Raw genomic sequence first — 27,330 nt, 5'->3', positions numbered from 1 at the left:
ATACTTGCGATTTCATTAAATTCGAATTTTAAAATATGACGTTGAGCACAGACTACTGGAAGATTAAACCTCTATTATCTGTGGACCATCATGAAGCCTATGCTCAGACTCTCGACTAAGCACATGTCATATTTCGTTCGAGTTCAAAACAGCCTGTCAGTTGGATTGAGAATGGCTATTCTTCAAAGTTCGCGATAAGGCACAATGGCCAGAAGTTTGTGTCATCTGAAAGGCGGCAGGGCGGAACTAAGACTATGCATCTGGGTACAAATATCTCGTTATCTGTCCTACTATTCCTCTTAATGATAAAACAAGTCTATACATAATCTTTTTCCAATATTTGCCTCGGATTAAAGAGAATTTTCAAATAATAGAGGCTATAAATATTCAAAAGTTTGTAGATTTTTGTAAAAATTAATTAATAAAAATAAATTTCTTAATAATTAATTTCCCTATTTATGTCATTTTGATTGTCAACACCTCATGAGCCTTAAAGGTGTCATATTAAATGGGTAACAAGTATGATGACAACGCTGTAGGGGGCTCGTGTTATCTCGTAAAGTATTATTGCTACACTGTGAATAATACAGTACAATTTTCGAACCGAAACATTGAACTATTCGGACCTTGATCAAATACTACGATAATAAGATTATTTGCAATTAGATTAAATATATGAATTATTTCTTTAAGTTAACAAAAACTATGGTTTCCTGACATATTTTTTGTAAACAAATGAAGCTAGTTTTCTCTGTCTAGTTTAGTCTTTTCATAAGTATATGAATTTAATACTAACGTTTCGATGTACAAAATAGACCTCCATGTGTTTACATAGACATTAAACAAACCCGACAATATTAGACAAAACGACCAATTTATTGTGACCTACACTCCGATTATAATATCCTTCAAATATAACGCTCACTTAAGGGTTCACGGTTCAAACTGTGCCGGTTAATTATTGTACACGTAAGCACTATTGTTTATTGTTTACGGAGGTCGGTAGTGCTGACCCTTTGCCTTAAAACTATTATAATAATGAAATAATGCCAAATCAGGTGAAAACGCTTATACCTCGTAACTATTTGAACACATTGCAAGCGGTTTTGTGCAAATTGTCAAATGCTTTGACGGATTAGTGGTTACTATGGCAACGACAAAAAGCGACCTTCTTGAATAGGCAAAGGTATGTTAAAAAAACTCACAGGCCTAAATTGTTTTTTTTCTACAAATATTTTCTATATTGAGCTTTCAGATTATCTCATCTTGAAGCCAATTGTTATTTATTACCTACAGATAAGTTTAATCTATAAAAATAAAAATAAACATATATCAGCTTTAATTAATTTGATATTTATTTCATTATTTCCATCACCAAACGTGATCATTCGTTTATTAGTTCGAAACTACTAGAAGTTACAGTTCCCAAACTTATGATCCAACTTTTAAACATACTAGAGTTTCGCCTAGAGTTACTAAGTGTTTTGTCCGTATCATAATAGTCACTTTAAAATTAAAGAGAATACAAAAGATTCGTCGTTAGCTAGAGGAATAAGACCTATATTATGGTAGATCGGTTTAAACATTAGCATTATTTACCATGTAAGTTGTGAAAACTAAACACGGGTAGCATCTTATCTGGTAAGCGATACGGAAGGGATAGGTGAAGGGTTCCTCGCAAATTAAGGGACTAATGGTTATCGTTGGACGATGTTAACCCTGCGACGGATGAATTTTAATGTGTACTTAGTGAAACGATTGGGAATACGTGAGTGCAGGACCGGGAGCATATAACTAAAGCTTCTTTCTTTTTGACTTAAAGGAAGTTATATACGGCCGTGGTTTCTCTTAGTTTAATATCAATTATATTGTATTTTTTTTCCTTTTTACCTTAAAGATAAGTTGTTCATAATAAATCAGTTAATAGACACGTTATAAATATCCTTTATTGCAAAATTTTGTTTTCATAACTAGTGTAACTCAACCTGGAAATCCAATTATAATTGTTACAATTTTCTCAAATAGCTACTAGAAGCTACTTTACATTACATTAATTGTGTAAATAGGCTATTGATTTGAAGTTTAAATTTGAGATAAATCAACCTTTCTCGTGGTCGTCTAGTACTTCCCTGCCTCATCAATATGCTATCAACTAGGCAGTACTAACAAATTACAGCCTTTGACCCTATAGTTATAAGTCACATTCAGAAGCCGAGATATCGATCTAATCCATCGATCCACGTTTATCGATTCGTGTATCGGTATTAGCTTATCTATATTCCATTTGTCACGAATACAACACGGGTTGTCTGCTTTTTTTGATCTTAAAACTTTGTCGGAACAATATCTTTCGCGTTCATAATAAACACACGCTTAAACAATTGAACAATTACTATGAATTGTAATTAAAGCGCTCAGAACTCTGGCGTTTTAATGTTTTTCTTAATAAGCCGGCTCGTTTTCGATTATCGCAGATATTTGATGTTCGTCATGCAAGCCACTTAACTGTATGTCAATAAATGGTCTATAACTACGAAACATTGTTATATAAAGCTTTGAAAAATATAAATAACTAAAACATCTTAGCTATTAAATTAAAATTGCTCGTAACTTTCAAGAAATATGTCTGTTTACTGTTCGTTATCATTGAATTAACATTTTAAGTTGCGACAAACATGATAATTTTATTTTTTAATGAGATATCGTAATAAAGGACAATTTCACGTTACTTAGAATGCTTATTTATGCTTCTGCCTGTAATTAACAGTTATTGGTTTTCTATAAGATATTTTTCTTTTTATCGAATAAATTTTGATTGGAATTTAATCTTATAAAGTTATAAATAGTATATTTATAAATTAAATCAAATAATTTTCATAACTGGTTACTTAGATTTTGTTTTTTTATTTACATTTTTTTTAATGAACTCGGACATTTTCTAATTTTAATTATATTTAAACTCAATATGATATAAACAACGTATAAATTAGTTAAAAGGAGGGGTCGTAAGAAACTGTTTGGCTGTGATAAGAAAGTAATTTGAATAATTACTGCAGAGTAAGACGTGGTAAGATGAATGTCTCTCTCCGCAGAAAAACAAAACATAATTAAAGAAAAACATGCATTTGTTTCAATTATGGGTATAATTTTGACTATGAATTTTAATATTAATTATCATTATACAGAGTTCTATAAGTCAACAAACTTGCTTGCACCAATTTGCCAAATAATATAATGTATTGACTACAATGGTCAATCAATCTGAATTATAGTGACCAGAGCTTAAGGAACATAAAAATAGTTCGCATGGAAAATACGATAAAGTTACCTCACATTTCACCGTTCGCATAAAGACAAACAAACGATTCCAACTCGTGTATCGAGATATGAAATCGATTTCTATTGTTCCATACAATCGATTTATACGGCTAGATCTTAGATTAATAACGCGTGAGGATATCTATACGATATAATGTATCTGATTTCGAAACTTCTGAAATTGTTCTGTGTGGACCTTCTAGAAGTTAGGCTTTGATCCGCTTTATAATAGTAATGCTTCTTTAAATAAAGTATAGTTGAAATTTGTTCTAATAAATCTTTAAAGCAGTTCGAATTTTTTAATGAAAACTCATTAGTTTATGTAGTATTTTTAAAATTAAACTAAAAATAAAATCGATTTAAATAATATAAAAAACATTTTAATAAATATGTCTATACTTGTGACTCATGTTATGCTTTTATTAAATAATAAAAACAAAAGTACAAATAGACACTCACGTCTGCAAATCGACGTTGATATTGGTGGACTCAGTTTCCGCAGTTTGACTCGTACTCAGTCCGTTGTGCGTAAAAAAAATTTAAACGACCTTTATTTCTAATAATCAGTGTACCAATATTTAAAAACTTATCCAGCATGCCTATAACCCAATTCACATTGAAAAAAACGAGCGATGACATCGTACATAATAGATTTTCGATATTAAAATACTGCTATATGGCATGCGCTGTCAGTGCGACGTTGACAGGTGTTAAATCGAAGGAGAAATGAGCGCAGGCCCAGCGCAATTAGTTGAGTCATGCCTATTAAGTAATGTCCAAACTGACCGTTTCTTATGTTTGATCAGATAAGATATCAAACACGATTGTAAATTGTCATCACTATTCTCATCACTTATGTAATTATTGTTGTTTTCGATGAAATAGGTACCATAGTACATATAGGATCTGTATGTGATCAATAGTGTGAGCAGTATATTAAAAAGAAAGAACGAAAAAGAATGGTAATGAGATGTGTAAATGCAATGGCATAGTGTTGTTAGTAATTTTTGCTTGGTTGGCAATAATTAGGTTGGACGACAAAAATGTCCACAATTTTTTTTAAATCGTAGTTTTATATTTTTTGTATAATCTGTAATAGAATATATAGCCGATGAAAATCTTGTAATCTATAGTACTAATCTAAATAAAAAATAAGTAAGTTCATGTGCGTGTGAAATCAGATATTACTTCTAATCAATTAAATTTATGGAAGGTTCTATTGCCTATGGCCCAACCCTTTCACTAACGGTTCAAAGCATCTTTACATGGCGCATTCACGGTGATTCCCGTAAATCACTGTCTACCATATAAGTGGTTAGCAGTGACAGTCCTGTACCATTTGGTACCAATTGTCATTAAGTAAATTCAATATTACAAATAGATTAGGGACTAGTTAATAGTGAGTGAATTGTATAGCTTCGTGAAGAATATTACAACTTTAAGATCAGAATGGACTATAATCGATACAGCTGACAATCAACTATCTTATTTATAAGTAATATTTACGACTATTAGCTTGCTACGCTTAACTAATAGCTAAAGAACAATAATAAAGAACGTTAATGTTCAATCACGTTTATCATCCATGCATATTACAAAATCCTAACACTAAACAATAAGCTATAAATGCATCAATAAAGCTTTTTATTTTATTTGATTAGCGCACTAATAATAGCCAAGACTTAGAACAAAAGGCGTGACCCGATGCCATAAATTCACATAAAAGTATTAGATACCGCACGCCCCACAACTTCATCATAACATTATTATACAACCAATTAAAAAAGCCTTTGATTGAACTCTTTAAATACACCTGACGCGACATTTCTATATAGCAGGTTAATCTAAGTTCACACGTGAACTAAGGTGAGAGCGATCCACCGGCGGCAAGGCCGAAAATGTCTTTTGTACCAAAATGATATTTATTTTAAATAACATAAGGCTTATTATCGCAACTACGAGTAGTTATACAATTAAGAAAGTATCCGATAATGCTTAGCGTATAGTTTTTGAATAAGGACCATAATAGAAAGGATTAGAGACGTTTTTGTTGTGGGCGGTTCGTGATAACCGGTTCGGCGAACTTTTACCTATAAATTTGTGTCGGCAAGCGTGCTGTCTAGAAGCGGCAACGCAAATACCTTTGCGATGCCATAATATATCCTAGTATGCTAATAGCTTTATGTTTACAACTGAGGTCATTGGATACAAATATTTTAAGCATTAAAGAGATTGTCTCTGATTAACTTTTAACTATAGTAAAAGAAAAACCTTCCCTATCTTAAGTATTAGAATCACTCGTGAAACTGTTAATAAAATGTTTCTTGGAATCAATGTCCATAGCAAATAGTGATTTATGTTTGTATTTTTTATGTACGAAGTGTGAAAACGCACTTCTCTAAGAGCTTATTTTTTATGCACCCTCATACACGTGAAGTGTGGTATTGCTAATATACGCGAACAGCCTTGTCGTGTCCCAAATAAAATATATTAAGTCATACCTTTACACTTGCTAGATAAATATCGAACTTGCTTACCGAATTGTATTAGTAGCATTTGAGTTGTTCAAGTGAAGTAAAAATACGTATTTATTCTAGAACCTTGTAGAACCCACTTCAAGAAACAATAGGAAGGGACTATTAGTTCTAAGTATTTTTAAATAAATTACTTAATTTCGACTTAAAGTAGAAATTTTCCAAACCAATGAATTCTAGTTATTCTTAAAATAATAACAAGCCTCTTGTAAAACGCTACTGCCTATGACCTGCGTTATTCACATAAAATCAAGACACGTTTTACTTATTCGAAGTGCAGCCAATATTTCCTGAACAATTTATAAAAGTATATTTCGTAGTATTACTTAGGGATACAGGGAGAGATTCGGAAACGAAAGTTAGCTGGAACTATGGACTCCTGTATATCCAAAAATCTGTTCGATTTTAGTCACTTTTAGCACGTCTCGTTAATGGAAGGTATGCCTGCCTAAAATTGTCCATTTGCTCTTTTATCAGAGTCATAGATTATGTTAAGTTTCGTCTATGAATTAGTGACATTTCAAAATGTCACAAATGTCAAATTCAAAAATCTTGAACTACATATAATATATTTTAACAATTAATATTTAATCAATTAAATCTGAATAATAAAATAAACAAATATGAATTAATTTAAATTAATCATGTTTAAGCATCTGTCAATTACCGTTATGATTAATATTATGTTTTTAATAATTTATGTAAAAGAAAGGTGTTTAATGATAGTTTTAACACCTCGGAATCAAATTTCATTTAAATGTACTGATTAATTACCCCATTAATTCGAATGTTTAGTTTATGAGGTGTAATTATATGTAATTAATCTATTTAATTATTTGTTTCTGAAATAGTCGTTAACAAAAATTCTTTAATAATTCTTTTACAAAATTATTCTATTTTCTTTCATTAGAGTTAGTTAACCTACACTACATTCTAACATAAATGAAACTATACAATTTTTATATATGATATTTAATTTATTTATTATATTACAAACGATTGACAAAATATAAAATACCAATAATAAAAAACATTACAATCGCACGATTCGACACTGTTCGCGATTTAACCTCTAAAGACTTTATGTATGAAATTGTAAATTAAAATTACGTGTTGTGGCATCTATTCTATGCTTTATTATATAGCTGATGCTTTGTTCTTTATCTGTAGAGTTTTGAGTAAGTTACAAATTAAATATTTTAATTAAAACTAGTTAAATTTGAAAGAATGGATTTGCTATGACACTTGCCTTTGCGGCCAAGTTTATCTGCTTAGTGCAGGATATATAGGACTCGCTATCGTGCATACCCACTAAAACCCCAAGGCGCCATCAACAATGGCCCAAGGCGGGATGTGGTAACAGCAAAGCCTTATACGCTATACGGTTATAGTTTGCGCTGGGACTTGCGACTGAGGAAAAAATTGCGACAAATGACAGGCATAGAAGGCTTCTAAGCTTATTAAAGGAATATCAAAGAAACGGATAAATCTGATACCAAAGTCTTATATATATTTATAGAAATATTTATAGATTATAAATATAAAGGCCCTACCAAAGTAAAATCCATTACAATGCACCATTAAAACATAAATATCCCTTACATACCGATATATCCCGCGAGGAAACTATTTCCGTCTTACAAAAAAACGTTTCCGCCACAAGATTTATTGAGTGCCTCTCAGGGCCCTTCGAATAAAATGCGTGAAATGAGGTGTTGCCATCGTCCCTTTTCTTTATAATGCTCTGATTTTTTATTGCTCAATTAGGCCAATGAATTGTGACGAATTTGTGGTTGCCACCTGCGAAAAGTATTATCACAAACTTAACTGTTATAGATCTTGCTTCTAGCCTGGCAAATTTGATGATTTAAAAAAATTGAATTATATAAGTTTAAAAATAGCATATGAATAAGACAAAATTACTCAATAAAAATCTTGGTAAAAAATAAATAAACCTAGGAATTAATTTATTTAACTATCTGTAAATGTAGTAAGCCGTAGGGTTCAAAGTAATGCAGTCGATGGCTACTCAATAATAATAAAAAAGACCAATACATTCACAACACGTACGCCACGATGTCGCCGCGGCCATTCTGAAATTGATACGCATTACATATTTACAATCACCCACATACACCCTACGTAATCTTTATTGCAATGTAATAAGGTTTAAAATCCCGTTACGTAACCAAATTCAGAAAATTCTGTAGGTAACGGACGACCAGTGTAAAATGAGCCCTACTTTAACAAATAAAGAATACTTTCTAGTGTAAGATCAGCGTAACTTTGAGGGGTGAGAAGGTCTTGATAGAGTGGTAATTTAAAAGCTTTTTGCTTCTTGACCATTGAGCTTCTGAAGGTTTCTGATGTCCTGGTACCAATTGCTTGAAATATTGAGTGTGATATGGGCGGGGAGAAGGTTTTTGTTTACTGCGATTTAAACCTTGGCGAAAATATACAGATATGGAATTTTTTACACTTTATGTAAAATAAAGTATTACATAGTAAGTATTCCTTTCTACATTCGTTAACTTAAATGATAAACTTTAAGCCCTTTACTATTTGGCATGTGCTTTACAAAGCTTTTGTTACGCTTGGTTACGGAGCTGAAAATTCCATTTAGAAATAAATGGTTACACAGTTTTCGATTTGGTGATGGTAACACAATTTTTAAATAGATGGAATAATTTATATATAAACATATTATTATTGTATTTTGCATTACTGGGCAACGCTTGGTGGTAAGGGATTTTCGGTGGTGGTAACATATCACTAACCACATTTTCTTTAAGCACATAGTCAGGTCACTTAACAACTAACTCCGGTGGACTGTCCTTCAACTCACTAACAAGTAACCATGTAAGTATGTCACTAGAACACTTTTTATTAGCTTATGACTTGAGTAGTTTTAAATGCCTATTTTTATTTCTAACAATGTATAGCAAAATGGAGGTAAATTAGACTTTACTGACTATTACTAATTCCATAGTCGGCATTTAAAATTACCCAATACAGTTGAGATATTCACCAAATATTCATGATAACAACAATTATAACGAACCATTTAGTTTGGTAGCAGCATACATACATAGTGATATGTATATTAAATTCATAACACTATTTCTTTAGTGGTATCAATTTTTTGATAATTCTACAAGCATCAAATTGTAACCCTGTCATGACGTACGGGGTGACCCGGGCAGGGGAAAAGCGGCTAATAAGTGAAACAGAGATTTATGAGTGCACAGATATGCAAATAGAAATTTGCGGTCCCTCGCCGATAAAAAGACGTCGGTCCCCGCGGGCCTGTGTTTGTCCAACTGTCGAGGGATCACGGCTCATAATTATTTTGTATATAAGACCGTTATATAGGAAATAGTTTGTATACGATGTCCAACTAGGGTTGATTTAGGAGAAAACATTTTAAAACCTGACACATATTTTCATTTACTTCACATAAATACTACATAACCTAAATTCCTATGGATTCCCAACAAAATCAAAACTTGTTTCGCTATGGAAGCTAAAGAAAGCCATAATTAAATATACAGATTAATAATAATTCATGTCAATAGACTATTTGACAGTAATTTGTGTAAAACATATCTTTAAACTAAGCTATGCAGTAAAACTTGTACATAATCATTAATTTATCAATGCAAAATTTAAGATATTAAAATTTACGTCAATCTTATGACGCAAAACGGTCACAGAGTTGTCGAATCGACGATGACGAAAATAATGTCTGACAATTAACGCAATAAAAACTTGACATTTGTTTACGTGTGTGCTAGCAGACGTCATGGTGCGACGCCATCTTGCTTATAACGTCTTGGCGGTTAATAAAAATATGAATTTTTAAAGCCAGAACAGAATTAAAAAACATATAATAGTAGAGGCCAATATCAGTGATGAATATTCTGAAATAGCAAGACCATTCCCATTGATTACATTAAAAACAAAACAAAGACGGGTAAAATATTGAAATTCAAATTACGACAGATTTTATCTATCCTTTATAGCGACGGCTATGTTCTAATTCATAAAACTTGTTAAACAGATTCAGTTATCTCGTTTTACGCTTTCGCCGGATTTATAAGGGATTCGCTAATTATTCGCACCGGTGTAGGGGAGGTGACGGTATGTTCGAATGTAAGTAATTTTACATCAATAAAACTAAGAAATGAGTTCTTGAAAAAGGAAATTAAGTGATTAAAGTATATATAGAAGATATTTGTAAAACATCTTAATATCTTAATAAAGTCTCGTTATATCAAAGTGACAAACAAACAGAGCGTGAACACGGGCGTGTGTGTTTAAATTGTTTGCTCATTATTTACTTGTCGAGGGAGCGTTAGCTTTGATTTTATTAATTATTTCATTACGTTATAAATCTATAGACTTTATACATGCCTTCATTTGTTTTATCATTAGTATTATAATTAAAGGGTGGCGCTACAACCTCTAGGTATTACATTTAAATAAATCTTTTTAGGTTAGCAGGTAATCCTTACTGTTCACAGACCGTCTATTTTTACATCCAAGACATGCCTCGCTATATTTCCTTCGCCGTACGAACGAGTGTTCATTGCGTACATAGGAAGTCTATTAGTGCATAGCCGTGATTTGGACGCACAATCTCAGTGTTGAGGCGCTCAGTTAAGCAAATGTTAATTACATATACCAAAACGTTAAAGCTATGGTGAGAAAATGTCTATTAAAATTCAACCTCATTTAACTGTCATGTCATTTTACTCTATAGGGCAACTTCAATATAGCATCAGCTATTGACGAGCAGCGGTCTCTGATTTCAACCCTTCACCGACAGATTGTTAATACTGACCGCCGACGACCTAACGAGCTGTGACCACATGAATATTCACGTGTCCCCTGCACTGTGATACAAGGAATTAATTAATATCTGTCACTGCTACTGCTACATTTAGATCAAAAGTTTTAGACGATTAAAATAATTTTATTCAATTTTAAAAATCGAACTTAGACATCAACGTGATGAAACCGGCATGGCTTAGACCCAAATTTTCGACTATGTTAGGCACAAAAGGTTGATGACCTATTAGAATAAAACACTCGTGAAATCTGAGGCCCAGACCTAAGGTTATACCGCTACAACGCCGCCGCTTTGTTTGTATAACATCAAAGTGCAAACATATTCCCTAAGTATTTTTTAAATCTTTATTCAGTTGAAAACAGATGTGTATGGGTGGATGTACGATATTATTACAATTTCTATGCCAGCCTCTTTGTGCGTTTAATATAATTATTGGGAAATAGTTATAATTTTCATGGCGCGTGGCGTGTAGGATTACCGTTGAATACTTTTTGTTATGACTATATATTTCATTGTTGCAATTTCTTTTTTAATACTATATTGGGAAGGTATAATTACGTCGTGGATGTGGTCAGAGTGCAGGGGTGTACGCGAGTGACGTATGATATGATTATTTACGCATACGGGGGTTGACAAGTATGGATTCGTTAGAACGAACTGCATAAATGTATAATTTAATTTATAAAACAGTGTTTATTATAATACTAGTATTTAGTAGAAAAAGAAGCTCTATATTTAAGTGACTAAGGCCTTTTTACCTATTGAAGGGAGAAATAAAATAACAAAAGCGAAGAACTTCACTTAAATTAATAGATAAATAGACTTGTGATAATAAACGATCACTTTTGACATATCTTTGAGTGAACAATCAATTAATAAAAAGCGTCAGAGGGCTTTATCGAGGTTGACGCTATAAGAGATTGCGGCCTAAAAGACCGGGTGTAGGCCGCGGGGGTCGAACCCCGAATTTGAGGGTTAACACAAACCGCTAGTTAGGGGTTGTTTTGCTGTGGTTTACTGTGATCTGGTGATCTGTAAACGTTCTCAATTTTCTAATACCACATCGCTTTTGGTTTTTTTAAAAATCGAATTTTAAAATATGCTTGTTATAATGGTAACATTCTTGGTATTTTTATTCTTAAATAAACGTTTGTAATAGTCTAATACCATGTTATTGCTTAATGATTCTTTTTTTTAAATGTGGTCATTGCTGTGGTTTTATCTCTATAGTAATATTCAAATTAAAAAATACTAAAATAACGTTCATTTGTTTTAAAAAGATTCCAATTTCAAAAATTGATACATTCATATTTTAATTCCTGCGCAATAAATTTTTGTTAGTAAACGAATTAGTACCGGGAGTAAAATTAAAATTGCCCATATAAAAGGACAGTTGTGTTTTAAAGCTCATTAAAAACTTGTTGGAATCGTTAATTTCAACGAGTCGTGATTTCCCGTTGGCTCGGGAACAAAGTTTTTCTTTTGTGCCTGTTTAATTGAGGATCTCTGTGGTACAGAGGCTGAATTAACCAAATGAGGGCGACACACCTTGTCTCCCTATACCTTAGTACACTCACATGCAAATTAACTTTAATATTCTATAGAAAACGGGAAGATTTTAATGTTTTACGACAATTGTATATAAATATATTTTTATATGCTTTATTTTCAACACATATGCTGTACTCTTAAGAAATCAATCGAATGTTAAGCTTCAAATTCTGATCTTAAAATAATAAAAAAATACGAAACGCTACAAAAAATTCTCGTCTAAAATTAAAGATATATATTAAGTCACACACCAAAACCATGTATATTCAAATCTAAATTATGATTAACATTTAACCCCGAATGTCTCCAGTTATCAAACGTAATTGCAAAATACGGTTAAATAGGTTTACCTAATAAGTGTACGAAGAACAATCCGGGAACGCACGACGCCATTAGCGGGACGTGGGCGTAATTAAAGAGCTTACAGTACACTCTTGCTGAATTAAAAACAATTAACCGGCCGAAATGAGCACAATGGACGCTGGCTCACGATTCGCGCAGACAAGCCACTGATCTTGTTAGTCTAAGTTTATTATATTGAAACTAGCTGACCCGGCAAACGTTTTGCCATAAGATTATTACTGAACAAATAAACAGCATTCCATTTCCAGTGGCGCTACAACTTTTTAGACAAACATATCTGTTTCGTGTTCATTTGTTTTTTCTATCCGTCAACAAAAAAGCCGTTATGGGGGCAAAGAATACACACATTTCTGCGTTAATTACATTACAGAAGCCAGCCTTACTGTCACTCATTTTGCGCTTATAATTATTTAGAAATTATTATTTTTTCGCGTGGAAACGATCGCGTATCCCAATAGGACACTGTTGTGTTAACAGCCGAATCAAGAACTAACCCCCGCGAATTTCGTTTCGTCTTAATAAACTCAAACCCAAAATAACTTTATTCATATTGGTAAATAAGTACACTTATGAACATCAAAAAAGAAGTTAAAATGATTGTAAATTTACAACTAGTTCGCAAGTCAAGGCCGTAGAGCGGGCAAGAAGAACTGGCAAGAAACTTTCCGCTACTCTTTTTCCTTTTAATCTCTTAGATTTGAGTCATACAAATTGTTTGAACTGGAGCAAATCAATCCCAACGATTAGGATCATTTAAATATTCGTCACATTTATAAAAAGCTTTATTGATTAATTTACATTTAACGAGGGCTTTGAATTTTTTATTTATAATTCTCTAATTTCACTTGGGAGTTTGTTGTAAAAACGCATACAATTTCCATATACGGAGTGGTTTATCTTCTTAAATTAGTTCTGTTTCAGGTTTTTTGAAATCACACAACAAGGCTCCAAGAATATATTGACTAGATAGTGTCATAATATGTAATTCCTTAAACTTATTCCGTACCGACTCCTTGGGAAATCACAACAAATAACCCGAACAGCCATATAACATATGGCTCTTAACCTACCTTTTTAGTAGCTATATACCAAATCATGGAACATTTTGCTATGCTACTCCATGGAGAACATTCTCATTTTTGAATAAAAACCTTATTACTAAATTTAAAAAAAAAACAGTTTTCTCTGCATAATTTTACAAGTTCAAGGAATTATCAAAAAAAAATTGAATGGATCCAGCCTTCTTCGGTTTTGTGCGTTTTGTTTTACATAAATAATTCCTTTTTTGTATTTCTCGAGTAGGTGTTGCCATTTTCAAAATCAATCACCGTCAAGCTAGCGTGTTAATCGGTCCGTCAAATTAGGTTTACATCGAGTATCAAAACTGCTGAGCTGGCGCCCACACCGAGGGTGTAACGCCATTTACGTTTTTTTACATTTTTTCACGCTCCGCGATTTCTATTCTCGATTAATGCGTTTATATTAGCATTTTGGAATTCAAATTCGCTCATTGACAAAAAATACACTTAATAATATCAGCGAATTTATAACGGTAAAATTAAAATATAAGAGTTATCTTAAGCAAACCGGTGCCTGTATCAGAATTATTTATATAAAAATCTTAAAAATGAACAAGTTTTATAATAATCAAAATTATTGTCGAATTTCAAACATTGTAGTAGAATATTTTTGTGCAACTGCTTTTTTGTAACATAATTCTAACATAAATTCGTATCGGATGAAATAAAAGGTGAGCTACATAAATAAAGGACCAATCACAGACCACATTGATTTAATAAATTTAATAAAAAAATCTTTTCAACAATAGGGGTTAGATAATTACATGAGTGTTAGATTACGCCACGCGTCACATAAAGGGACTTTTGTGTCCCTTACAATTATTGATCATTATCGATTTACACAGGATTATCAGCTTAACAGATTATTAAAAAATAGTAGACTGTTAACATAAGTTTGAAATGTCATAGAAAAAATCAACAGCTTATACGACCTTTTTGCAGTTGTCTTGACATTGTTAACATATTTGCCGACGATCCGAGTGTTTACTGGTTATAGAATGGCTTCCGCAAGTGACGCCCATCCCTGAGGTTGTAGGTTCGAACATCGGCTGTGCACTGATGTACTTTCTGTGTGCCCATTTATCAAGTGTCAAGCAAACGTCAAAAACTGACATTGTTTGACACAAAAAGTCGACAGTGTTAGGCACAGAAGGCTGATTACCTATATAATACAAATCAAATAATCACATAACAGATACAGAACCTTACAAAGTTGTAGATCGACTGCTTTTTTTTTAAAAATATAATAGATACATCCTAATACGAGTATATTATTAATTTCTTCGAGGTTCTTAAAATGATGCGTAGATCCTTTGATATCAATTTCTAATTTAATCTTTACATAAAAATAATTAACTTTTATTTTAAACTCCCTATTGAATTACTAAAACAGTCCTTAAGCTTAAGTAACCTATTTGACTGTCTTTTAATTGTTAATTAATGACACTTAGCGCCTTGGCTTTACAATTCCTATTTAGTATATAAAAAATTCTACCATATATTAAACCCCGACTAGGAGTCATGTTTAAAACAAAGAACAAAAACCCTTTCAAATCTGTAAGTACACAACAATGAAAGGACGTATACACGATCCATGGCTTTTGATCTAGAAATTTTCACTCCATCCGCCCGCACTGGCCATTATTTTACCCCGTCAACGTTTTAGGGTTGATGGACGTCGATTTTTGTTTTTCCTGGACTGAAGGGTTGAAAAAAACATAATCCTTATATTCGCTAATATAAACATAACTAAAACCACACCAATACGACTTCAGGTACTTTAAGAAAATACTGTACCAATTCTTAAAAGGACGGCTACGCACTCGCGATGCAATACACTCCGATATTGAGAGTGAGCAGATGAGCATGTTTGTCCCCTGTTACTTAAGAGAATAAAAAAAACACTACACAAATTGCACTAAAATAAAGTTAAATAAATGTGTCAAGTTACTTAAAAAAGCCGAAACCTAAATGATGTAAAAGTATTTATCAAATTCGAATTTTAAATCGTAACCTCTCACTGTGCAAATATACTTGACCGATCAGATCTTTAAAACCTTGCCATCAGCAGATCAAGACAATACATTGTCAAGTGTCATCAGTGTCAAGTTGGCAGTGATCTGGCCTGACGCCACGGCTTTATGACGCGATTAGCCTGTCATGTCAAAGTGCAAAGTGTCTATTGTCTTGTGCTCCATATTCTAAGGGCCTGTAAGAGCTTAAGTATCGGTTTTTTTTATAGTAACCTTATTAAAAGGCTTGCGTTTTAATTGGTAAGGGACTTTAGAGATATCTACGATATAATTTTTTATCAGATTTCTGTATCTGTTTTATGATCATTTGTGAATCTAATAGGCAAAAGGGATCAGACTTGACGCCTGACGCACACCGTCGACTTTTTGGGTCTAAGGCAAGCCGGTTTCCGCACGGTGCTTTACCATTCGAGCGAATATTGAATGCGCAGATAGAAAGGAAGTCCATTGGTGCACAGCCAGGGATCGAACCTACGACTTCAGAGATTAGAGTCGCATGCATTTAATGTTTTTTTTTAGTTAACTTCCTGCTGTTAACTTTAAGGGCCACAAAGTTTGCCGAAAACTCTTAAATCAGTTTGAGATTTGATTTGTTATTTTTGTTTTATAGTCTGTAGCTAACGCCAGCAATGATTTTATCACCTGTGCAAGAATCGACCCCTGAACTTTAAATGCTAAAAGTGCTCGGAGCGCAGTCTGTCATCGCTCAATGCTCTTTGCGGAGATATGTTCATTCATCAAAAACTTGCTGAAGGCGTTTGTCGTGAAATTAAAACTAAAATCTTGTATTGTTTTATGTTTTCTTTTATACTCTTTGACGTTACGTATGTATAGTCTGAAACATATGATTGCTTGCGGAAAAATGGCGGATTGGAATTTAGTTCATTCATTCAACGTTCTTTGTCCAATTATGTACGTATATATAAAATTATTACGTGTTTTTCGTTCGTAAATAAATGTTAGATTTATAACACCGACGTGCAAATATTACACAATCGATTTTGAACTTTCTGATATCGAAACAAGAACTATTTTAAATTAATTCTCTTTCCATTAAGATATAAATGATATCGACTCGCGTTAAAACCCTTTTTGTTTATGAGATTGCTATTTCTAAAGCTGTACACATACTTCTTATCCCTATAAGGTTTTTATATCACCCAAACTCGAGTATTTATATTATTATATCAAGACCATCGCCTTGATAGTTCTCAATGAATTGAATTTGTCATACGCAAGATTTTATGAAGACTCCTTAGTAGTAGCCATTCTATTGACTATATACAGTAGCAAACACAATAAATATTAATATTTAAGTCACACCGAATTTAATAACGATTTAGTTGAATATGTGAATATTTAAATCAAGCATGTAGGCAGCTTTATAAGGTTTCTGAACGCTATAACATTTCGATTAAGTTTTACTTAGTGTCTGATAGGGCTTGGTGTGAGATTAGACGCGTCTAAGTGCTAAGTGCTTGTTTATGTACTAGATTATTTTGTTCTTATTCATTATGATTATGAGATGATACGCGATGTACAAGCGCTTTAGAGTTTTATAAACAAATTAAATTTAACTTTATCGAAATAGAATTTGAAATAGTTATCGTACAATACTCTCACAATACACAACAGAAGCCGTCGTTACTGAACTTTGAACACTATCTATGACACAGATGACACACCGGCTGACACCGGTCGACATCGTTGACACTACACTGACATCGAGGACTGCGTGACCTATATCTAACTTGTGTTTGATAATCCGTCATGGTATTATGAATGTGGTTTGATTGCGATATTTGAATATGAAGAAATAGGATCAGTTTGTATAAGGTTTTGTAATTTTTTTGTGGTAATCAAGATTCTGATAATAATACCATTTTTCTTCCATTAAACTCATTGTATCAGACACATATTATAAAATGAAGTCCATCTCTGTATCTGTATATCGGGATTTACTCAAAAAAATCGTATTCATGTACAACTAGTGATTCCTGAGGAATTAAATTGACTGAAACATAACGATGTTTCTTAAAGAGGTTGCAATTATACACCTCCCGTTCCGGCCTTTTAAATCTTTTTGGCTATAGTTATGTGTTGTTTAAATTATTCTATGAATAAATATCTTGTACGTTATTGCGAATTTGTGGATTTTGGATTAAGATGTAAAGTCGGTAGCCACAGGTGACGTCGTAAACCAGACAGTATCGCCACCCGCCGCGTTGTTTATGCCACAGTGTCGCGTCTGATCGCACGATAGTGTGCTTTCGCCTTTACTTATGTGTCGATGGTAAATGTGTTGGAATTATTGTTTTTCGTTACAGAGCTTTTAGTGAAATATTTAGGGCATTTACGGCACGTATATTAATTGAGGTAAAAATGCCATTCAATGAAACGCAAAATTTAATTCAATAAAATTTGCACATGGCAAGAATGAAAAAAGTCAAAGGCACGTGTCAATTTTGACGTTAACACCCCGAAGAGACCCGCGGTCAGATCACAAAAAACCATTGTGATAACAAAACCCTATTTACAAATACTCGCCAGCCCGCCCACTCAAAAGGTGTTTATTTAAAATTTTCGCAACACAATACAGATGCCATATTTTTTTCTTTTCGCGCCATTTAATGCTATTTGGAACCATTAGAATGTAATGCTTTCTTTGCAACTGTCAGTGTCAAAACTGACAAAAGTAAACTCTGTGTCTATGGTGATAATGTGCGGCATTCTTGTATCCGATTTTTTATTACACTTTTTTCACAACACGTGTTTATGGATTGCAATTTGAGGCTATTCATTATTTTTTTGAATTTTATACAGTTTATTGCTTTTCAATATTGTCACTATAACTAATAATTTTAACTGTGTTTTATGATCTATGTCGAATACAAGTAAGTTGTTCAATGGGGAATTAGTTTTAATATAAATAAACATGGCAAAGTCATTACTGACTGAGAGGATGGCTTTTAGAAAACTTTAGTAATTTATTAAATTCTGTATGTATTATATACTTATGTCTGTGTATATTATATACATGTCAACGGCTCTAAAAAATATTAGGAACTTTTTTACTCTCCACGATGTCTGTCTGTCTGTCTGTCTAATATGAGTTATTATATTTGTTTACGGTTTCAACAAACAGAAGTGAACTGTGAACATCTCAGATCTCGATAACGAAGGGTGCTGATTGGAATCGCGGTGACAAACACCCAGAGCATTGTGGGTGCTAAATTTGTTTCTCCATTTCCGATCTGCTCACAAGATTATTTTACAGAAAAGGCGTATTGTTAGAAACCGGGACTGTTTATTGTGTCCTAAATTCATTGTTAAGTAATTTTGCCTAACGTCTAAAATAATGTAATGTTATGGGTACAGACTAAGATAATGCTATTATTTATTATCTAAGTTATCATTGTATTAGTTATAATATTGTACATTATTTATTTTAAATGAATACGTCATTAGAAGTTCCATTTTTAAATTTTAAAAATCAAATTCCATTTTTAAATCGTAAAAATCAAATTCCATTTTTAAATCTTAAAAATATAAGCTCATAAGTTTAATAAGATCGAATCCAAAATGGTCCATTATGTCCACAGACTATTGTTCGATAATGTTCTATTCTCTATTATCCGACTACGCAAACATCTGCTCTACGCCTACGATGCTTTTGAAAAACCTCTGTAAACTTTTGTTTACGCTATTTGTTGTTATCTATGTTCAGATTGATGATTTATTATCTATGGAACAGTGGAATCATATCGTTCGTATTCATACTTTATAGAGCAGAAATTACTGGATTTGCCTAGAAATAAGTGCATGTAAAAATGTATTATCATTTTGTTCTTTATATTTATTATTTATATGTATGTATTTATATATTTATTTATTTTTATGTATATTTTTTACAAAATAATTTATTAAAATCATGAAATATGATATATAAGAAAATCACTATGGTTTCTATCAATGTAACCGTATTAGTCTTGTTTAGGAGCGCGACAAATGCATATATAAGTAGTTTTTAAACGAACTTTTTATGTTAGTTAACGTTAGGCTAACTTATAACTGACTGGGTAGTCCATTTATGAGCCGCAGAAGCAAATACCTCAACGTTATCTCGCCGTTGACATTATTTGTTCTCGATGTACAGAGCGGAACTGCGTTACCGCTTGGGTCATGACCAAGAAACACTACATTTTTAATATATCTAATTCCAATTGCATACTTCTATACTTAACTCTAACTTACCCGCATGTACCGTTTAATAAACGTATTTTATTTTTATATAAATTAAATGAACATTAAACGAATGCGGGCAGCAAATGATCTCGATCATCACCCTTTCGATAATATTTAATGACTTATACGACACGATTAATCTCTGGGAAGAGGCATTTTATATGAAAGTTGTAACAAAAAAAATAATCAGTGCTTCAACCTTTTTAGTTCAGATTTCTGTATCTGTTACATGATCATTTGTCGATCTCATAGGCAAGTAGATGATCAGCCTCCTGTGCCTGACTCACACTGTCGACTTTTTGGTCTAAGGCAAGCCGGTTTCTTGACGATGTTTTCCTTCACCTTTCCAGCGAATGTTAAATGCGCACACAGAAAGGATGCCCATTACTGTGTAGAGCTGGAATCGAACCTTCGACCTCAGGGATGAGAGTAGCACGCTAAAGCCACAGACGTTAAAATAAATAATTGTCGAAAATCACTCAATAGTAAGGTACTAATTTATTTGAATTAAGAATGTGAACGTTCTTAGTAACGGTCGTATTGGCGCCCAGCGCGCGCGCATCATGAGCGTTTATTACTGCAATGGAACATTGATTTACCGGGTCAAATCTGTTGACATTACCATCAATACTATTTAAGCCACTAAAATGTTACCCCAACCTAACTGATTCATTATCAAACTATGTATCAGACCTTCGAAATCAACTAATAACTTGTAATAACCACGCCCCTTACGCGGGTTTTTTTAAATTAACTTATATTTAATATAAAATAAATATAATTATAAATATTACTTCTAAAACAAAATGCCCAGCAGTAGGGTAGTATACCCCTAACGTATAATAATTTTAATTATTCTCAATATATACTAACAAAAAATCATATTGGAAATTCTTGAATCTTATGCAACGTTTTCAATCATTGAATGAAATAAATTCCATTCAATCGGTCTTACTCATTACGGGTCATAGAGTCCCGTGTTTACTGAGCAACCGCTGGGTCGTATCAATTAAACTATATTACATTGTTACAATGACGAACGCTGGGTTAATTGCTATTGGTATGTCTCCTTGTGATCTTTGAGACCAAAGATCAGGATTATTTATCGTACACCTTTTCATTCCTTTCTTAAATGATAATTACTGGGTTAGAAATGCAATGCAAATTGTCAAGTGACAGCCAATACTCAACTGTCAAATACATTTTTCTGTTCTCAATTTCAGTGCGTAAAGTTGTTTGTTACTTTACTTTAACATTGCGTTACATTAATTAGAGTTACTTACGATCTTTTAACTCTAATATTTTTCTCGTATTAAAAGGTAATCACTAGGTATCATGCATATTGTATTCTTAATGTAGTATTTCCTGGCCGGGTTGTGTAAGTTCAAACTGCGTAATACGCATCAATTACAACATTTTATCACGGACATCTGTCGCTGAGAACGAACAATTAGTGGAAGTTAGTACAATTGGCCTTACGTCACCCACCAAGGAGGCGGGACAGGAATTAAAATTGATAGCGGTCATCTAGTTATAAAAATCTAGGACACCTTAATTGTGACGTGACGTTTTTAATTATGAATTAAACTACAAGGCTGAGATGAAACTCGTATAAATTCTTAGTTGCCATAAAAAATAATCAATACTATCTGCTCCTCTTAGGAATTTAATACTGGAAAATAGAATCAGTAAACAAAGAGGAACAATATTGATTCATACTTATAGAGAGTGTTCTGGAAAGTTACGTAGGAAAGGCCGTATTAACGGAAAACGCTGGAAGTCTGGAACCAACGAATTTTAGAATCGACTCCCGGTGGAGGTCCTCCTCTCCGGGAGAGACAATCTTCGATTGTTTAAAAAAAGAGCATATTCCTTCCCCAAAGGCCGGCAACGTACCCAAAATGGATGTCCATGCGCTGCTATGCCTGCTCTTTTGGGTGTCTCGTACGTTCGTTTGCTCCCCTACCCTATAAAATACACAGGATTTCTTTCATTCAATTATGTTAATTTTATATATAAGAAATCCTATCACTAAATTACCTACGTATTATGTGAATGTACCTGTTGTCGACAAAATCGTAACTAGTAATATCTAACTGTACAATCTCCTGGATATTAAGAAGCTAGTTGTTCTAGTACCGCAATTCATACTTGTGTCGAAAACGCTTGTCTACAAGTGGATTAATTTTTTAATTACACCTCCGTCACTAAACCGTCAGTTATAATTTTTAAAGTGGTCACTTTGTTACGCGTGCATGCACGAACAACATTAATTTTAATTCTCAAATAGCAATTATTCAACAAACGCTATCACGTTTAATCAAGTTTGATGAAATCTATTACTTTTTGTTTTGGGTCTAACAGCTTTGTTTTGTTTAAATAATCGATAAATCCTTCATCATCCGTTAATTCGTTCTTCATTACTTCATTATTTTCTTCCATTTCCCTTCCACTTGTTATAAGCCTTACCGTCTGTGTAATACTAAGGCATATCTTCTTCTTCAGTCGCACTCTTATTTCTGAAGGTCGTGTTAGTGGCGCCGCACAACTTTCTCCACTCTCCCTTGTCTTTGGCAAGTCTCTGCGCCTGAGTGATGTTAAGACCCGTAGAGAATCGGCCTTGAGGTTTAGTACCCTGGACTTTATGGATCTCTGCGTGTTACTTGACAAAATAGCTCAGGATGCGTTGGTAACAATGTGTCGATAGAACTTTTTATACGACTAAGGCCTATAAGGACTTTAAATTGTAGTTGTTGTTAATACTTTTGAAAATCTTTTCTAATCCTTCATGTCAATAATAGACAAAAATAATTGGAAATCAGCCAAAACAATGTGTGAAGTCCCGTAACTGTTTGGCAGGGAATTTCAAAACAACTTTAATAATTTTCTCTAGAGTCAAATTGAAAATCAACTAAAACGTAGAGAATCGAGCAATCTAAGACCTGGACAAACTTTGCCAAAGTAGGACGTTTAAAGCGGCCGCATATCACAATCACATTCCACGCAATACTCATCAACTTCAGCAGACATCTGCTCGGTATCATAATGACCCTTTTGTTTACCGCGTCATTTCTTCCTTCTGTATAACAATAAAAAATATTAATGTACAGTACTGTCGGCCAAATGTACCGCGCTGGGGTCCTAATCGCATTAAGACGGCCTGCGACCGTTCACGGGTTATTATCTTTATACGTTTTTATTTCGGGGGCTGAATAACGGAAAGGATTAATGTTGAATAACATTACCTTGAGATATTGGATAGTTGAATGCATTAATGTTATTGCCATTTTGTTTTTTAAATAACAAAAAAACACTAACGTTGTGACATATCGTATAGTTATGATCGTAAGTAAATTAAAATATTATAATAGCCTAGTTTAGCTTGGAAATTCCTATTATATACATAAACTAGTGAGAATTTTCTATTACTTCTTCTTTAGTGCCTCTTCATTACTGGAGGTTGGCCGTCAGTCTCTTGAAGTGTGTCTTGTCCTGTGCCAGATGAACTCTTTCGCAGTCGCAACACCTGTCTACTCCCTAACGTTGCGAAGTCATGTTTTTTTCCTCTACCAACACGCCGCTTACTCTGGATTTTACCCATTATAAGTAATTGAAGGATATGGTAGCAGTTTCTATTACTAAAACCTATCAAAATAAATGTATGACAATGACAAAATAAAGATTATTATGAATTCACATACCCACAAAGTCAATCAACATCTTACTAAAGACACTGAAGGTGCCTATAATAAACCACTAGCAAATTTATGTGAATTACATACGTTACATTATTTACGATGTTGGAGGCGTTATTGGTACACGTTATTTACTTAGCACATGGCCGCTAATTACTCATTAAACTAACGCTACAACAACTAACACATTTCTATACTTTATGACCCATTACATTGTCTATGACATAATAATGAAGTAGGCTGTTCTGGTTATTTGTTGTGTTTCCCCAAGGGAGTTGGTACGGAATAAGTTTAAGGAATTAAATATTATGACACTATCTCTTCAATATATTCTTGAAGCCTTGTTGTATGTACAATAAAATATAAACGGTGTTAAAACAAATGGTGACTGTCATCACTATAATACTCGGAACAGAACTAATTTAAGCGTACGACCAACCAGGCTCAAGAAGATAAACCTCTCCTTATATATGGAAATTGTATACGTTTTTACAACAAACTTCCAAGCGACATTAGAGAATTATCTCTAAATAAATTCAAAGCTCTCGTTAAACGTAACTTAATCAATAAAGGTTTTTAAAAATTTGGTGAATATTTATTCTAATCGTTGGGATTGATTTGCTCCAGTTTGTTTGTTTGAAACAAATTGTTTGAACTTAGCGATTAAAGCCACTTCGTTTCCATAGTTAAAAAAATACACATTTATTTATTTATGTATAAAATGTAGACTCCATGTAACGTCAATCCATTTAACTTCGTACCACCTAAAGCGTCCAAATCAATTGGCTTTGGTTGGCTTAGCTTGTCTTCCATACAACAATACACACATAGCATTACACCCAGACTCAATAACGACAATTGAGTAAAAAAGTACTTTTTTAGTTTGTTAAATTAGTAAAAACTGCGCAGTTGTGGACGTACTTCGCTTTATTATCCCAGCCCGAAATAAACTCTAAATAATCTTTCTAAGAAATTCGTTAATTAGGATTCTTGCCCGTGACGACTGCTGTTGACGTTATACGTTTTGCTGCTCTCCATTAAACGACAACTCTCTATAACACCATAAAATGCACAGTTCCTACAGTGTCTTTATATAGATTTTACACATTTAAAAAAAAATTTGAAAGATCCGCTATGCAAGCCTTCGTCTTTATTAAAAGTATAATTTTAAAATGGTTTAATTACGACAAATTAATATAATATAAAAGCGATTATTACACATAAATATACCTCGTTTCATGCCTTTCTATATTATTCCCATTTCTACGACCATAACGTTTTAAAGTACAAATAAACAGTACTTAATGTACTGTAAATTGTTATCTACCTTCCTTTATGATTCTGAAATGTTATTCTTAATGTTATGCAAAAAACAGGTTTCTTAGGGAGTATTTTATATGAAGTGACTTCGTCCCATTTTCTTAAATTGATAAATTAAACAATAGCCACTTTTATTTCTTTCCAGATGCCTGCGGACTCTCAGATGTTCCACACATAGAGAGCTTACAAGAAAAGTCCCAGTGCGCGCTCGAAGAGTACTGTAGGAGTCAGTACCCAAACCAGCCCACGAGATTCGGGAAACTACTACTAAGACTGCCTTCCCTTCGAACTGTCAGTTCTCAAGTAATAGAACAGCTATTCTTCGTAAGGCTAGTTGGAAAAACGCCAATAGAAACTCTCATTCGGGATATGCTACTCTCAGGCAGCTCTTTCTCGTGGCCGTACATGGCGACCATGTGACATACAATGTGGCGCCAGCTAGCGGCGGCATGATCCACGCCTTACGGCTTCCCGCCGTATCTGCCCAGCCAGCGACTCGACTTTCGGTATCGCGACGCGTCCGAAGACGCCGTGACGTCATCCAGCGAGGTGCCAGAAGAGCCGAACGCGGCCGAAGACTACTTCGGGAGGAGCAGAGACAGCGACAGAGCCGATCCTTGTCCCACATTCGATCCTTCAGCGTTCTATGCGCCGAAACTTGACGAAGCCAGTGATACGCAAAAAGCTCAAAAGACTCTAATGATTGACAATTTGTTAAATATTCGAAGCGACTCGTGTTCCCAAACCGATTTGAAGTAGATTCCGGGGTCAGTAGTGTCTTAGTTGGAGTTTTGTTCCTCTGTATTATATTTAGGCTAGATATTTAATGTAAATAAAATTCTATTATTGTAAATGTATGTATATTTAAGATAAATGAGGCGTTTTCTACGGTGTTCACTGATTTATAAATCAAAGAAATTAAGTCGGAAATTGTTTATGGTTAGGTGTGATGAAAGGCAATATTTGTGCAATGTGAGAATGTGTATAGTGAATAGAAAAATGGGTGGACCTTAATATAATTGTCTTTATTACTGTATATGTTTTTCTACTTTAATACATCACTATTGTTTAACATACAGCCTTAAATATTTATTTTTTCTTGTATGTAGCTTTTATAGATTGTTTATTGGTGCTGTCTTTAATTTACGAAAATGTATAATTCCGATTTGCATTTATAAAATTTCTATAACAGATTACGTTTAGCAAATTCCTGAGATATCTTCTCATTAACCAAACAACATTTATTAAGATGGAAGACGAAAAGTTGTCATATTTTTAGTTTCCAAATGCATGCATGTTTAAAATATTACGCGAAATCTGACTTAGCAGATGCGTAGTCCAATTAGTTATGTCAAAAGGTCACACTAAAAACTATTATTCTCAAACATGCCGTATTGGTTACCATAGCTACCATTTCTTTCATGGACGAAAAATCGTAACCATGGTAATGAGATTCTCTGATAAGTACGACTAATTCAATTTTATTTTAAATTGAAATTTTCGTAATTGTCATATCTAGTGCAAGAGTCTGAAGTTAGAAGATATCATGGGGGTTTACTTAAAAAAATGCGACGTAGATATCAAATTTAATATTATTTTATATTTTTGTACGTTTGGTAGTTAGAATTTGATTGATAATAAACAATAGAAACGCGCACATATACTCAAAATACTGTCCTTACATCTGAGACAAAAAAATGTGTATTAAAATCGCGTGTTTATCAGATATCTTTAGTTTTCCGAATTTTTAATAAAAACACATTCTATAAACTTTTGCATTTGACTAAAATAAATTGTTTCCAGCATGTAATAAATTTTGATATTCTATTATTTAAATATTCTATATATCTATCCTGCCAAACTAAAATAAATGAAAAGCAATGTAATTAATGCAATAATAAATGTACAGTCATTGTAATGTATGTGTGAGTCTCTGGAGTTGTAAAGACATACTGAGATATTAAAGAATGTCTTTCTGAAGTATTTTGTTTCTATCTCCTTACATTTTCTCAAATCGTATATTATAAGTTACGAATATCAAAACGATTCTAAATAAATACCATTACTAAAGATGCAAACAAAGTCGCTAGTTTTCATTCAGCAATGCCGTAATATCCAAAAGAGATTACGATTGATATAAAAAAGTCAATGTCGCTACAACCTCTTTAGGTCTGGGCCTTAGATTTTTGTATCTGTTTCATGATCATTTGTTAATCAAATAGGCAAAACAAAAATAGGTGATCAGCCTTCTGTGCCTGACGCACGCCGTCGATCCAATCAATTGGTGCACAGCCGGGGATCGAAGTTACGACCCCAGAGATGAGAGTCACACGCTGAAGC

At 33.2% G+C, this 27,330-nt stretch overlaps 1 protein-coding gene across 2 annotated transcripts in view; it reads left to right on the top strand.

The window, feature by feature from the left end:
* Positions 1–26,960, top strand: part of LOC123707231 (steroid receptor seven-up, isoforms B/C) — a 60,859-nt gene extending 33,899 nt beyond the window's left edge. For both annotated transcript variants that reach the window (XM_045657108.1, XM_045657109.1), the window contains exon 4: positions 25,136–26,960. In XM_045657108.1, the coding sequence (XP_045513064.1) occupies positions 25,136–25,410 (275 nt within the window). In that variant the 3' untranslated portion in view covers positions 25,411–26,960. The remainder of the gene's footprint in view (positions 1–25,135) is intronic.
* Positions 26,961–27,330: the final 370 nt, after the last annotated feature.

This window comes from Pieris brassicae, chromosome 3 (assembly GCF_905147105.1).
Source record: "Pieris brassicae chromosome 3, ilPieBrab1.1, whole genome shotgun sequence".
NCBI lineage: Eukaryota > Metazoa > Arthropoda > Insecta > Lepidoptera > Pieridae > Pieris > Pieris brassicae.
The sequence above is the reverse complement of the archived record's forward strand: the minus strand, read 5'-3'. Positions and strand labels throughout refer to the sequence as shown.